Source organism: Monodelphis domestica, chromosome 1, assembly GCF_027887165.1.
Source record: "Monodelphis domestica isolate mMonDom1 chromosome 1, mMonDom1.pri, whole genome shotgun sequence".
Lineage (NCBI taxonomy): Eukaryota > Metazoa > Chordata > Mammalia > Didelphimorphia > Didelphidae > Monodelphis > Monodelphis domestica.
In genome coordinates this window covers 81900153-81916069 of record NC_077227.1, presented here as the reverse complement: position 1 = coordinate 81916069, position 15917 = coordinate 81900153, and the positions used below count along the sequence as shown (strand labels likewise).

General features: G+C 37.7%; 1 protein-coding gene across 3 annotated transcripts; it reads left to right on the top strand.

Annotated features, from left to right (window-relative positions):
- Window positions 1-2145: 2145 nt before the first annotated feature.
- SLC35G1 (solute carrier family 35 member G1) lies at window positions 2146-14539 on the top strand. 3 transcript variants are annotated; one of them, XR_008912809.1, is made up of 4 exons: window positions 2146-2393; window positions 7670-7850; window positions 11336-12857; window positions 14355-14539. XR_008912809.1 is itself a non-coding variant. In XM_007478784.3 (3 exons), exons 1-3 carry the CDS (start codon window positions 2201-2203, stop codon window positions 12105-12107), a joined length of 1146 nt encoding a protein of 381 aa, XP_007478846.1. In that variant the 5' UTR covers window positions 2146-2200; the 3' UTR covers window positions 12108-14539. The 3 variants fall into 3 exon arrangements, 1 of the variants encoding a protein (XP_007478846.1); XR_008912808.1 differs by having other exon boundaries at window positions 14283-14539; XM_007478784.3 differs by having other exon boundaries at window positions 11336-14539.
- The last annotated feature ends 1378 nt before the right edge of the window (window positions 14540-15917 follow it).

Here is a 15917-nt window from a genome sequence, read left to right as displayed (position 1 = left end):
TTACTTGCAAATTTGACTCTTCTGACATTATGGTGTCAGAGAAGGCAGCTAGTAGATAGATTGCTTGCCTGGAGTCAGGAAAATCTGTGTTCAAATCCATCTTCAGACAATTACTAACTGTGAAATTGAGCAAATCACTTAACCTCTATATGCTTCAGTTTCTCATATATAAGATGGGAATAATAATAGTATCTACCTCCCAGGGTTGTTGTGAAGATCAAATGAGATGTTTGTAAAATACAGTGCTATATTAATGCTAGCTATTATTATTAATGTCAAGAATTTCCCTCAAGAGTATTTTTTATAGATATGAGAAAGCAGGCATATGTCTTGGTAGTTTTTCATGTCTTCATTAGTTTTTTGTTTAATGATATCAATTGTCATCTTTTCCATTTTTTGGACTCTTCCTCTCTTTTAGATATAATGAAAAAAGCTCTGAATACATTTAAAAATGTTTTGTCTTAATTCAAGCCAAATAACACAAATATTTATTAAATGCCCACAATGCACAAGGCACTGTGCTAGATGTTGGAGATACAAAGATAACACAAATAAATAATATATGGCAGGTCAATCTGGGTTGAGTTTCTCTGACTCCCTTGAGAAAAGGGATGGTGAAACATTTTTTAATGGTCCATTTGCATAAATAAGATTCAAAACATGGGACTGTGGATTGACTGAGGCTACAGACTTGCCCCTTTGGGCACATGCTTTCTCCATTTGTTCAGTCCTATGTGGATGTTTAAGGAAGCCAAGCATCTGAGGGCTACTCATGCACCTTGGGTGTCACACTCTTATCCAACTCTCCCCCATGACTCCAGACTGGCTCTGCCAAGGTTGAAGGGAATTAGCAGGTCTCAGACCTGTTGGTGAGTTAGGAGGGTGTCTACCCCAAGCATGGGAAGACATCCTTCTGTGGAATGGGCAGATGGATGAGCACTATTTGTCCCAAGGGACAAGAAGGTGACTAAAGTAGACACTCTGGGTGCCTAGAGCATCTGGAGAGATCATGCTTGGGGGATGGAAGGTCTAAGAGCTGGTCCTAGAGGGAAAAGGTTGTTCCAATATTCCAAGGCAGGATTTCAGCTAAGCCTGAAAGTTCCAGAGAGTGGAGAAAAACAGAAATAAGAGCAAGCCTAGAAGACTTGTAGACCAACTTCCACAGCCCTTCAGGAAAAGCAAGAAGAAATTTAGAAAAGACAGAGAAAACATTAAGGCAAGGGGCAATGGAAGTGTAGGTAGTATCAGCCAATTATGCCCTATTTCACTTGTGAACCTATTGGAGTTCTATTATTTCCAGTCAATTGATTAGCATTTACTATGCTTCAGGCACTGTGCTAAAACCTGGGGTATACAAAAAGAAGTCCAAAATCTGTTCTTAAGTATATCAGGTTGGAGTGGAGAAGATTACATCAAAATAACTGTGTAACAAACAAAATTCAGGATAAATTGAAGATGGTAGTTTTGGGTTTGTTTTGCTTTTAACTTTATTGATTTAAAGCATTTAAGTGATTTTACTAGTAAAAGATGATGGGGGGGGGGGTGTTTGTTGGTTTGTTTACACTGGCAACTGTGTACATTCAGGAAGTTAGGTGAAATAGAGAAAAAAATTCTAGGGGCACAATCTGCCCAAGCACTAAGGGATACCCAGAAAGGCTTCCTGTAGAAAGGTGAGACGTTCGCTGAAACTTAAAGGAAGCCAGGAGAAAGGAATTAAAAAGGTGAGCATTCCAGGTATGACACACATCCAATGAAACATGCCTAGTATCTGGGAATGAAATGTTTTGCATGAGAGTTTGTTACTATGAAATTTCAGTGAATGTCTTTTCATTCAGCTCCTGGTGTTCTCTGGCTGACTGCAATGTCAAGCACAGTGGTGGGGGCTCCTGTGCTTTCAAACACCACACACACACACACACACACACACACACTGGCACACGTGTTGCATAAATTCACGGGCTTCAGCCTCAGGCTCTGTTTGTTAGAGGAAGGAAGCTCACCAGATTCTGGAGACCCCGAGGGTAGTTGGGGGGGGTGAGCTGCCCAGGAGCTTGTGGGGTAGCCTTGGGGGAAACCTCCTGAGGGCGGGTTTCTCGGAGGCTGGAGGGACAGCCGCGCGCATGCGCCAGCCGGCCGGCTGCCGGAAGAGCCCTGGCTGCGAGGCGGGCGGGTGCCAGTGCCTCCCGGCCGGGGCTGCAGGATGGGAGGTGGTAGGGGTGCTGTAACGGCCGAGCCGCGGGAGCCCGAGCTCCGAGGGCCGGCGCTGCAGGCTCCCGAGGAGGAGCCCCTGCAGCGGAGCGGCCGCCCGGACGAGGAGCCGGCGGCAGACCCGGCCCCGCTACAGCCCGCCGCTGGCGATGCTTGCTCCTGCCAGGTCCCAAACGAAAACCCTGGTGAGTGCGGCGGGCTGACCATAGATCCCGCTGCCGGTGCCCACGGCCCGCAGCCCGGGTCAGAGGGGCCGGGGCGGCAGGCGAGACGCCGACTGAGCATCCTCCTGGTCCCGACTCCCAGAGCAAAGTATGCGGAGCCTGACCGGGCTGTGCCTACCTGGGGACCCTCCCGGGAACCGCGCGCCTGCGGGCAGCCAGCCCCCAGCCCCAAGAGTTCTGGCTAGCGGGCAGGCAGGCAAGCGAGCCTGAATTTGAACTTGATCAAGTGAGGTCAAGTGCTATTGCGGCAGAGCGCGTTGTAGAGCCTGGGCTCCTGCAAGCGTTGCGCCGCGCTCCAGGGAACCCAAGGGCCCCGGGGAGCGATGGATCTGGGGGCGGGAATCATTCTTTAAAAAACCATACAGCCTCTATTAGTTCGGGAGAGCCCCAAAATACTGCCGACTTCTCAGACCCTTCCCCGAATTTAGAAAACTGTTATCCGCCTTAACCCATCTCCAAAGACTAATTTCAATTAAGTTGAACAGCGTGGATGGAACGCCCAGTTAGATACCGTATGGTACAAATTAGTTTAGAAGTAAAGAAAACAGGGAAAAGTCCAGGAAATGTATAGAATTAGGCTAGAAGGCAGAGGGGGAAGTATAGAAAGCCCCAAAATTCTATGAAATTTGTATAAATAGGTTTGTAGAAAAAGGCCGTGGGGGAAAGGAGAAAGTATAATAATTTCGTGAAATATGTAGAATTAGGCTAAAAGTAAAAGAAAGGGGAGGGAAGTCCTTGAAATGCATAGAATTAGATTAGGTATGTGTGTGTAGAGTAAAGAATGGATAAAAAATCAGTGAGATTTATAGAAATAGATTAGAAGGTAGTGGGGGAAAGTATAGCAAGTATTTTGAAATTTTATAAAATGTATAGAATTAGGCTGGAAGGTCTAATTCTGGAAGGCTGGTAGTATGCCTAGGAGAAAGACCCATCAGATTTGAGTTTTGTCCTGTAAAGTGGTTTTGTGACCTTGGAAAACTCACTTCCTTGCTCAGGCTTTGAATTTTCATCTATAAAATAGGAGAGGAGGGATTAAAAGAAATACTTGTCATTTGATTGGTTGTAATTTCCTTCCTGCTCTCCTTATGGTCCTTAGTCCTTGTTATGGTACATAGACCTTTGTCACTACTGTGGTGTGTGGTGAAGGGGGTGGCTTGTCATTTATCTCTGCTGCTGACTAGCTAGAGCATCTTATCTACCTAATAATGGGCTGTTTCAATATAATGCTGAGTGGGTATTTTCCACGCTCATTCAATTATTCGTGATATTTATTGCTGGTAACTCCATGGTTTCTCTATCTTGGCATAAAGCACATAATTGCTTATTCTATGAAATAATGTGTAAGCTTTAATTAATTGGGGGGGGGGGGTAACCACGCTTCATTTCAGAAATCATTGCTATATGGCCAAATGATCAAAATTAAATAATCACACCAAAATACAAGGCATTTTTACAATTTCCCTCCTCCCCTTGCTGGAGGTGGAAGATTCAAAGATATTCTAAAAAATTGCATGTATTTTGGGGCTTTTTCACTGTATTAATCAAGTGTGCTGATTTTTTTTACCTTTCTTAAAAAAATACAATTTATTATATGGAATGGCTTTCTGGGAGGAGGTGGGGATACTGGAGATGATTATGGTAATATGAAAACCAGATATTAGGATAAAAAAACTTTAAAAAATATAGGGTTTCCCAAAAGTTGTAACCCCACCAAGACTTTTGGGACACACTTTACTTCTGGTTTCAGTCATCATTCTTAATAATAACATTTGGTAGGTTTATTGAAACTATGTAAGTTGAAGCACTGAAGGCTCCTTGGTAGGAATAAAAAAGGTCATTTTGGAAAACAAACCTTAGAAAGTAACATTTAAATGTCATTACCCTCTATAGTAAGTGTATTTACTCTGGCCATTTCTTTCCAACATATGGCCAACTTCTGTTCTTTCCATAAATCTTTTCAAAAAGTTTTATCTTAAAAAACTGATAATTTCTTTTTCTTTGTAAACTTGAGCATTATAATAATAGCTGAAGTTTATAGAGTGCTTTGGCTTAACATCACTGGTGGCATTCATTATTAGGGTTGGAAACATTCCTGTTTTAGAAGAATATTCTTTCATATTCAAGTATAAACCCAGAACCACATTACAAGGACAAATGCTACTTTAGGTGATCTCCACTGCTGCTCCCATCTGTTATTGCCAATAATTGAAATGTGAATGTTGTCCAGCAAGGCTGTTTGAACCCCTTCTGTCTCAAGGCACTCAAGGTCTTCCAAAACTTTTTCCAGACCACTTTTCCAGACTTGCTTTTGTTCATAATTCATTTGTCCAAATTCAGTTTATTAATTAAATGTCTACCCTATGGAAAGTACTCTGTTAAGTGCTCAAGAAGATAAAGAAGTACTTGAAGCTCCAGTCTTTGAGGGAAGAGGGGGTGAATCAGTCCATCTGTCTTTGCAAAATATTTTGTTGTCATGCAGTTGGTTCTAACTCTTCATGACTCTCTTTTGGAGTTTTCTTGGCAAAGATGTCAGAGTAGTTTGCCATTTCGTTCTCCAGGTTCGTTTTACAGGTCAGGAAACTGAGGCAAACAGGTTTAAATGACTCACCCAAAATCACACAGCTAGTAAATGTTTTTGAACTTAGGTTTTCCTGGACCAGTGCTCTATCCGCTGGGCTACCTGACAGCACTTTTCTAAAGACCTAGCTCAAGTCCTTCCACCTTCATGAAGTTTTCTCTAACTATTCTAGTTCACAGGAGTTTCTCCCCAGTGAACTCTTGATGCTTTGTAGCGTCTTTTGTGTTGTCCTTCCAGTTATTTGCCCCAACAGTCCTCTGATTGTTTAACAAACCTCTAATCTTCCCAGCCAGATTTGAAGCAGCTTCAGAGAGAAGTGAAAAGATGGAATGGGGCAAATTTGTATCTGCCAGTTTGAATAGGATTAAATCCTCACCCACTATCCCTATATAACCAGTCCCATCCATTCCCCATTGTCCTGTTCCACTTGTCCCATTTATGAATATAATTGCATTATATTCATGTGTGTATGATTACAGCTAAAATGTACTATTTAAGTTAAAAGAATTTCTTAAGTTAAAATATGAAGAAAGTATAATAAAATTAGGTAAATGACTAACTATGGAATTACAGAAAAGAGAAACATTTCTATCCGAGAACTGTGGTTTTTTTCCCCCTGTTCTAGACCAGGAGTTCAGGCTCCATGCATGTTTTTCTTTAAAAAGAAACTATTTTTTTTGGATCTGAATTATGAAATTTCAGAAATGTAATTTCTAAATCCTAACCACAATGGAGATATGTATTTCACACCACTTAATTTGCAACAGTTTTTGAAAATTTCATTCTTCTGGGATGAAATATGTGTAGTTCTTGTTTTCATGCCCAATATAAACTAGGGGATTTGGGCTACATGCATGAATGACTTCCTAAGTATAACCTAGCCAAATTTGTGCACACAGGTATCTATTAAGTGAGCAATCCCAATCTTAAATACAAATGAGAAGTTTTTAGAAATATCCTTGGAAAGGCTGCTCCCATGATCATACTTATATTTCAGTCTGTGAATTACCTCACTTGTAAAAAAGGTAATGGACCTCAGAGGTTGAAATCTATGTAAAAGTGATTTTGTACCTACAATTATATTGACATATACATTTATACAAATAGAGGGAGGCAGCCAGGTGGCTCAGTGGATAGAGAGCCAGACAGGAGATTCTGGCTTCCAATCTGGCCTCAGACACTTCCTAGCTGGGTGACCCTGGGTAAGTTACTTAACCCCCCATGGCCTACTCTTTACTGATCTTCTGCCTTGAAACTAATACTCAATATTGATTCCAAGACAGAAAATAAGGGTTAAAAAACAAAACAAAACAAAAAAAAGTAGAACCTTTTTTTTTTAATTTGTTGTTTTTTTAACATCCTTAAACAGGAGCGTTTAGTGGCTAACCCTGTACATTCCTGTTTTGAACATTATAATTCTAGTTTGCAAAGCCTGCCACATGGTTGGCCTTCCACCCCTAACTTGGAGAACTGTTTTATGGACTTTTCTAAGAGTTATTTCTAATATAACTGAAGTGCCACCAGGGTAGCTGCCCTTGGAAATCTAGATGGTTGTACTGTGGTAGGTTTAAAAGTTAGTGATCCCTGACAGTCTGTCTTATACTGGACCTAATTTACTTGTGCCAGATTGATTACACTATCACCAAGGAGAAGCCCCTTGGCTGTTGCTATCAGCTCTTGACGCCTCTCTTAGGACTATAAGGGATATTGAGATTTACAGTTGAGCTCGTAGCATCATCAACAGGACCCAGAATCCTAAAATCATAGATTTAGAGCTGATGGAGATCTGAGAGGGAACTGAGACAGGCGATACAGGTAGAAAGTAGCAGAGAAAGGATTCAGACTCAGGTCTTCTGACTCCAGAGGTGGCATGCTACCTATTAACTTCAGATGATAAAAGGCCAAATCTCATTTAAATAAAAATGAAATAGTTATACACTTATGGGAAAGGCATTATATAATAATAAAAATATAAATAATTATATAATTATATGAGGCTCTATGGGAATTACAAAGAAGTATAAGACAATCCTTCTCAATCTCAAGGAATTTACTGTCTATGGGGTAAGATAAGATCAGGACACATGAAAAAGCTAAATTTAATGTTTCAGGATCACCATAGAAAGCATCTGTATTTATTAGCTAATGCTGCCTCCTAGTGTTGCTAACATGATGCCTTGCATAAAATACTTTTTTGAAATACATTTTTGTTCTAACACATTAATAGTTAGAGAATACTTATTATTTGGCATCCATAATAAAATGCATGTTTTGAGATGGGCTAATTTGATTTTCCCCTATCTCTTTGGCAAAGCATTTTTCAGGGTTTTTCCTATCATCTTGGCAGGGAGTTTCAGAGTTTTGTTTATAGACAATGGGAGGAGTGATGGTATTTCTGTAATTCTAAAACATGGCTATGTATAAGGATCAAATGTGGAAAAAAATGGATGCGTGGGACCAAACTTCCTTTGTAAATTGGCAGGTGAAAAGCTGATTTAATTCTGGTGAATGGGTGGTTTAAAAAGTAAAATTTGTGAATTTATTTACTTTTTTGGATACTATGGGATTTCCCCCAAATTTCTAACCAATATAACTATTTGTAACTAACAGAAGTACTTATGAAAACAAATCAACTAATTGGAATTTAATCTTTTTTCAGAAGCTAAGAAGAAAGCTTCCTGCCCTGGACTTGGCTTGTTTTATACATTATTGTCTGCCTTCCTTTTCTCAGTGGCTTCTTTATTAGTAAAAAAAATACAAGATATGCATTCAGCAGAAATTAGTGCATTTCGATGTATATTCCAAATGTTATTTGTTCTTCCTTGCTTAATACACAAAAAGTAAGTATTACTTTGACTAAAATGAGGGGTTTAATCATTTTTCTTAAGTTGTCCTAAATTAATCTAAATCTAAAATTTGTTCAGGGTGAAGAATCTTCATTGACCCTGTTAACATTGCTCAGTAACCTAGATATCTAACCATGACCAGCTTTTCCTGGGTCTCATTAAAAGGATATAACAATATAATGACATAATATTGTTAAATGTGATATAATAATATTTTGTATGTTGCACACACAAAAGTACTTATTTAATAGATTGTTTGTCTGCATATGTGGAGAAAAGAGAAATATTGTTTTCTCTGTCCCTACCAATCTGCTCTCACACCAGTCCTCCACTCTCTCCTTCTGCCTCCCCTGTGTTAGGGGTAGGAGACTGTAACCCTCTAAATCTCACCAAAATGCCTTTGGGGGGAAGGAAAGGATGAACTAGAATTCCTTGGATTGTCAGGGGGTCAAGGACAGGGAGCTCTCAAGCTGGAAAGAAAGAAAATCCTAAATGTAAACTGTATTTTTCAGTTACTTAAAAATAATTTCCCTCTCACTGACACATTCGCAGAATCCTGCATTATTATATATAAGGCCTGAGAGGTCAGTGAAGTCATCTTCCTACCCCGTGAAGAAGGGATTTTTCTCTATACCATTCTTACCACTCTGAACCTTACTATCGCACAAGATGATCCATTTTTTAAGACTGTTTATTTAAAGTAGTTTTTCATGCCGGATAATGAAGGAAATATATAGATCAAGAATCCAGTTAATTTTTTCACTCAATGCCATATAAAAATTGTGAGTCTTGTTTTTTTTTTTAGTGAATAGGAATGAAAAATTTAAAAAACAAACCGAGTGTCCTAAAAGTCTTTTTAAGCTAAGTTACTAGAGCTTTTCTCTGCACTAAGACTTTTGGGACATCTTGTCTTTTAAATATGATAGCCCACTCAGAATCTGACACCGGTAAGTTTGATACACTTCTCTCTCCCTTTCTAAAGCCTCAGTTTTTAAAAAAAAGAAAATGAAAAAATAAATCTCCGGCTGTTTGTGACAGCGAGAGGATGGTCTGTAGAACACTATTCTATCCATTTTATTTTATGCTTTCTTTTCAGTTTCTTTAAAGGCATTATCCCAATCCTCTAAACTGCTTTTGTGTGTCTGAGATTTTGTTAAGAATGATGTGCTTCTCTTGCAGTGTTAATAATGCCAGAGAGTCACAAATAATCACTGTCTGGAATCCTAGAAGGGGATCTAGTCCTGCCACCAGCCATCAGGTCTTTAATCTTGGAATTACTTACCTGCTAAGATGACATGTTCCTCCAGGAGAGCCAATCAGTCAATATATATTCATTAAGTGCTTGCTGTATAAGCATGTCAAATATCAGAACACACCAAAGATGGTCCCTGCCCTCGATGAGTTTGCAGTCTAATGTCAGCTTGGATTGTCTTCTGAATTTGTGTCTCCAGGGCACACAGCAGGCACTTAATTATACAATTTTTGTTTAATATATCAACATTTTTCTTGAGTGTGATGATCATTATCACTCTTCAACTCCTTTATATGGCAGAAGAGTTTTCCAAACTATGCAGTTTGGTTTTTTTCCCTTTTTCTCACTTTCCTTACATTTACTTGCTTCTTTGGGGGGGTAGGGGAGGCACGGAGGGGAGGCATGGGGATAGTATTTTTCTTTCTTTTTTCTTTATTTTCTTTTAATAGTTTTTCTACTTTCATTACATTTATTTGTTTCCTTTTTGGGGTTGGGGATAGTATTTTTCTTTTCTTTTTTTCTTTATTTTAATAACAAATTTCCTACTTTTGTTATATTTATTTGCTTCCTTTTTTAACTGGGGATAGTATTTTTATTTTCCTTTTCTTTTTTTCCTTTATTTTAATAATAAATTTCCTACCTTTGTTACATTTATTTGCTTCTTTTTCGGGTAGGGATAGTACTTTTCTTTTTCTTTATTTTATTTTAATAACACATTTTCTACTTTCATTACAATTATTTGCTTCTTTTGTTTTTTTGGTTGGAGATAGTATTTTTCTTTCCTTTTTCTTTTTTTATTTTAATAAACTTCCTACTTTGATTACATTTATGTACTTCTTTTTTGGCTGGGGATAGTATTTTTCTTTATTTTAATAACAATTTTTCTACTTTTGTTAAATTTATTTATTTTTTGACTGGAGATAGTTTTTTCTTGTCTTTTTCTTTTTTATTTTAATGACAAATTTCCTACCTTTGTTACATTTATTTGCTTCTTTTTTTGGCTGGGAATAGTATTTTTCTTGTCTTTTTCTCTTTTTTTTCTTTCTTTATTTTATTTTAATAACAAATTTCCACATACATTTTCCAGAGTTATAGCATTCATGTTGTCTCTCTCCTTTCTTCCCTTACCCCTCCTGGAGTTGACAAGAAATTCATGTCTGGGTTATACATGTATTATCAAGCAAAACATATTCCCATATTGTTAATTTTTGTAAGTTAATAATCTTATAAAACCAAAACCCCAAGCATATATCCAAATAGTCAAGTAATGAATCATCTGTTTTGTCTGCATTTCTATTCCCACAGTTCTTTCTCTGGATGTGGATATCATTCTTTGTCATAAATCCCTCAGAATTGTCTTGGATCACTGCATTGCAGATAGTAGCAAAGTCTATCACACTTTTATCATTCCACGATATTGTGGTTACTGTGTACAATGTTCTCCTACTTCTGCTTATATATGATGCAGAAAGAACTCTGCATCAGTTCTTTCAGAAATCATTCTGTTCATTATTCCATAGAATAACCATAGTATTCCATCACCCTCATCTACCACAATTTGTTCAGCCATTCCCCAATTTGAGGGACGGAAATCCCTTTAGTTTCTAATGCTTTGCTACCTCAAAAAATGCAGCTCTAAATATTTGTGTACAAACAGATCCTTTCCCATTTTTTTTTACTCTCTTTGTGATACAGACCTAGTTGTAGTAGTATCCCTGGATCAAAAGGTATATGCAGTTTGATTTAAAAAAAAAAATTTTTTTTTAAAGCCTTACGTTCCATCTTGGAGTCAATACTGTATATTGACTCCAAGGCAGGAGAGTGGTAAGGGCTAGGCAATGAGGGTCAAGTGACTTACCCAGAGTTACACAGCTAGGAAGTGTCTGAGGCCAGATTTGAACCTAGGACCTCCCATCTCTAGGCCTGGCTCTCAATCCACTTAGTCACCCAGCTGCCTCGTTTTTTTTTTAATTAATTAATTTATTTGTATTTTGTAGTTTGACTTAAAAGCAACAACTGGTCAGATGATTGTGGCCAAAAAAATTTACTTCTTCAGTCCTTTTCTGTTCTCTCTATCTCCTATTTTCTGTCATTAGCATCTCTGGGATGCCACCTCATCCATTTAATAATCCACGTTATCCATTAATGAGTTTTTACAGGATCGCCAAAATCTGCAAATCAACACTAAGGAAATGTTACATACACTTCTCTTTATTTTAATTTACAGAACGGGGTTTTTAGGACCAAAAGGCAAACGCATTTACCTTTTCCTCAGGGGAGTCTTTGGCGCCACAGCAATGATCCTTCTCTACTACGCTTTCCAGTTGATGCCCATTGCTGATGCAACGGTGATCACCTTCACCAGTCCAGTTTTTACTTCCTTGTTTGCTTGGATATATCTCAAGGAAAAATACAGTCTGTGGGATGTCGTCTTCACTCTCTTTGCCATCACCGGCACGGTCCTCATCACCAGACCAACATTTCTGTTTGGCTCCAGCACGGAAGGGATGGAAGAGAGCCATTCCTACCACTACCGAGGCGTGTTAGCCGCCTTGGCGGGAGCCATGTGTATCGCCCTGACCCTCGTGATTCTGAGAAAGATGGGGAAATCAGTGCACTACCTGCTCAACATCTGGTATTATGTTGTGATCGGACTCGTGGAATCCCTCATCATCCTCTGCGTCCTGAACGAGTGGCGTTTGCCCCACTGTGGACTGGACAGGCTGTTCTTGATACTCATTGGACTTTTTGGCTTGGGGGGGCAGATTTTTCTTACAAAAGCGGTTCAGATAGAAAAAGCAGGGCCCGTGGCCCTCATGAAAACAATGGACGTGGTTTTTGCTTTCATACTTCAGATTATTTTCCTGAATAAAATGCCCACATGGTGGACAGTGGGTGGTGCCCTCTGCGTGGTAGCCAGCAGTATTGGAGCTGTCATTCGCAAGTGGTGTTACAGTTTGCAAAATGGCCATCACAGCAAAAATAGATTTGCCAAGTAGAATTTGATCCTAATCACAGAATCAAAGCATAATTTTTGAAAGCAGCATATGTTTTTGATAGTTTAAAATGACTTGGCTAGTTGGCCCTAGAAATGTTTCCTAGGGATGATTATTCTTTCTCCCTGGTAGTATTAATTTATCAGAAGCAAAGATTTTGATTCAAGATTTTGATTTTTTTCATGACAAACAAAAAAAAGGACATGTATGATGCCTTTTTAAGTGCATGTATAATGCCTTTTTTTAAGCATCATTATTATGAACAGTGGATGGGAGAGGGAATTAAGAATATTTTGAGCAACATGAGGGTCAGATTAGCATTATGTTAACTAAATGAATAAATATTTACTTTTATATATATTTGGCACACTAGGCAGAATTCTTGATTTTTTTCAGACCAAAGCCAAGATCTATAAAGTGCCTTTCCATGCTAATAGTAGAATTTAAAGACATCACATTTTTTTTAAAGGGCAAAAAATTCTTGTCAAATTTGACCAAATGTTTAAGTAGCCATAATAATTATAGCTACAGTCTATAATTTAAATTTTCTTTCATTATTATGTAAAACTGAATCCAACTTTTATTGTTTATGGTCTCATTTCAGTTTTTCAAGTCATTATGGAACAAGATGTGGTGGTATATTTTAGCCACATTTACAGTCTAAAGTGGTTGCTTTCACAGAAGAAGTAGTTTTCTATAAATCTGTTTTAGATTCATCAAGCAATATCAAATGGAACTCTCTCAGGATTTTAGGTAACTTTTAGAATTACTTTTTTATAGTAACCTCTAAACCAAAAACATGGCTTAGGGAACTTTGGTATACTTTTCAAAGCCAACTTTTCTAAGCAACATTAATCATCTTCATTTGTTAGAAAAGTAGACTTTTTTCCCCTATGGAATTGGAATATGGTTTCTTATTCTTTTAATGTCGAGATCTTTTGTCATTATCTTCATGGCTCCTTGAGTGGAAAAAATAAATATTTCACTGCACATAAAAATGGACAAATAATTGCTGATATATTATTTTATGTTATGCGTGTAAGTCCATTCAAGTTAAATGGTACATGGGTTGAAATAAAACATTTCATATGTAGCATTCTGTCAAGCCAGAATTTACCATGCATTCAAATGGAAGAAGCTGTAATATTCAGAAAACCATTTGGTAGCTTACTAGCTAAGTAATTTAATATAAGATAAATTGATTTGAGGGTGAAAGACCTGGTTTTCAATTCTAGTTTTTGCTATCCATAATTGATGAGCCCTGACCAGGTCATTTCACTCTGGACTTTCCATTTCCTTACCTTAGGATGAAGAGCTTCTGGCTGTAAATGCCATGAAAGTAGGTAATAATACAAGTAACCTCCGTGTGGGTTCTAAGCATCTCTCCAATGCATAGATGATAACATTCAATTCTCTCACTACCTCAAATTAACTTTTCTGTTTTCATAATCCTTAAGCTACTAAGTTGGAATAATATAGCTTCTGTTTCCATTTTTTGGTCATTCTGAAGTACAGGGATTTGGGGTATTATATCCTGGTGCCTTCATGAGGATTTGTTTATCTTTTGAGAAATAATCATGAGAACACTTTTTTTTTCCTTTTCAGTCCTTCCCGACTGAAGAATTATGAATAATGGTTAAACAGAGATTAATTTTTGCCTATATAACTCACCTGACCCATAGTATAATAACTAAAATGTTTGCAGAAATGTCAGTTCCTAACTGCTTCTGAAATTGTAGAATGTTGCAATAGAAGGAATTTCAGAAATGATCAAATCCAGTGATTCTCAAAGTGTAATCTGGGGTTCCTGGTAGGGATCCTGAGATCCTTTTTCCAGGAGTCAGCAAGGTCAAAACTAATCACATTATCTACTAAGATGTTTTAATTTCTAAAATGAGACTATCAGGAGGGATAAGAGGTCCTCAGTAATTTAGTAGAAAAGTCGTAAGACCAAAAAGTTTGAGAATTTACTGATAAACATGTTATTCCCCATCTAACCTCTTGTTCCTCATCGCCTCATATATCTGAAAGAGGATTTGACTTGCCCCCAGGTCTTTGACTCATCCTATTTTACTTCTTCTAATACTGTGATGAAGTAAGGTAAGTAAACTCCTCTATCTATCAAAGGTGAATTAACTCTCCTAGGGAATGCACTGATAAATATCTTATTCTATACAGGGTTCCCTAAAGCTAAGTCTCTTTGAATTCACACATGGAAATTTGATTTCATCAGTGCCATTTAATCCCTAGGAGACCATGATGAAAGATCACTGCCTCTCCAGACTTGCTTCAGCCCTCCATCCTTCGAACTCTGAAAAACTTATTTTAGTTTGTGATATTTTATTAAAAGGGCTATGTATTGTAACACTATTTTTGACATATGTGTTTTATAGAGATTGTTACTATTTCTTGAAAAATAAAATATTTTCAGAAGATGTCTTTATGTCATAAGCACTAATAAAAATAAATATTAAAGAATAACCACACTTTCTTTTTTTATGAAATAACAGGCCTGATTTTTTTTTTACCATAAACCCCAAATGGAAAATAGTTGATTAATCAATCCTACGGTACATTTCTCATTCTCTTTCTTTCCGAGCATATTTCACTACTTCTGTGATTTCCTCAATGTGGGTTTGTAAGTTTTGTAACCCCTCTATTACTTGGTAGATGATCTTTGTGAATGTCTGTGGCTGGAATGATTCATTACCCCAACAGCAACCAATGTTCTGGAACTAAGCCAATGCTCAGACCTGTAAGAGTTTGTAGTCTGATGGAGAAATGGAAGATTATGTTCCACAACACACCATGGAATCCGAATAGGATATTGGTAAAGGATTTCTGAGCATAGATGATATAAAACTTTAAGTAACACATTTAATGCATATTTTGTGCACTTCTAAACAAAATATTTCAGAAAATAAAGAAATGATTTGCTATTTCCATACAAATTTAACATCAATCCAAACAAAAGACAAGCACATAAAAAATAATTCTTTATCACTAAAACTTTTTCTTGCTGTAAAAATTTTTTCCAATTTTTGAAAAAGTACTATGAGCTTGATTAAGTGATAAAAGGAGCCATATAAACACTTGAAAATTATTTTTAAAATTTCCAAAAATTAGCATTTGCTCAGTTTCTCCTTTTTAGATTTACTTTCTTCCCCAAATTTGGGGTAATACCCAAACTATTTTTTTAAAATAAGAGAGATAATAATCAAATAATTTTCCAGAAAACGGATTTTTCAAGAAGTAGTAATCTGATCAGGAAGACTTGGGGAAGGGGCAAAAAAATTTGAATGGGGTATGAAGGGTTTTGCTAAAGATGAGTTTGGTAAATTCATCCCTTCTTTCAATTAGTGTTTTCAGAGTGTTGGTTTTCAAATAGTTCTCTCCCTTTGTCCCCATCTCTAATTACCTATTGTGTATCACCTAGCTGTAGCATCCTAAATATATCATTTACAAGGTGGGTTACCTATATCCTGCCCAAATTTTAAGTTTGTGGCTGGCTTTAAACCCTTACCTTCTGTCTTAGTATCAGTTCTAAGGCAGCAAAGCAGCAAGAGCTAGAGAATCTGGGTTAAGTGACTTGCCCAGAGTCATACAATTGGGAAGCATCTCAGGTCATATTTGAACCCAGGACCACCTATCTTCAGGTCTGGCTCTCCACTGAGCCACCTGGCTGCCCTGTGGCTAGCTTTTAATGACCCATGAAGCCATGCCATAATTCAATCCTCTATTCCTTCCCTTTTCCATTATTGCACTGGATAGAGCATCCGGGCTAAAGTCAGGGAGACCTGAGTTCAGATCTAA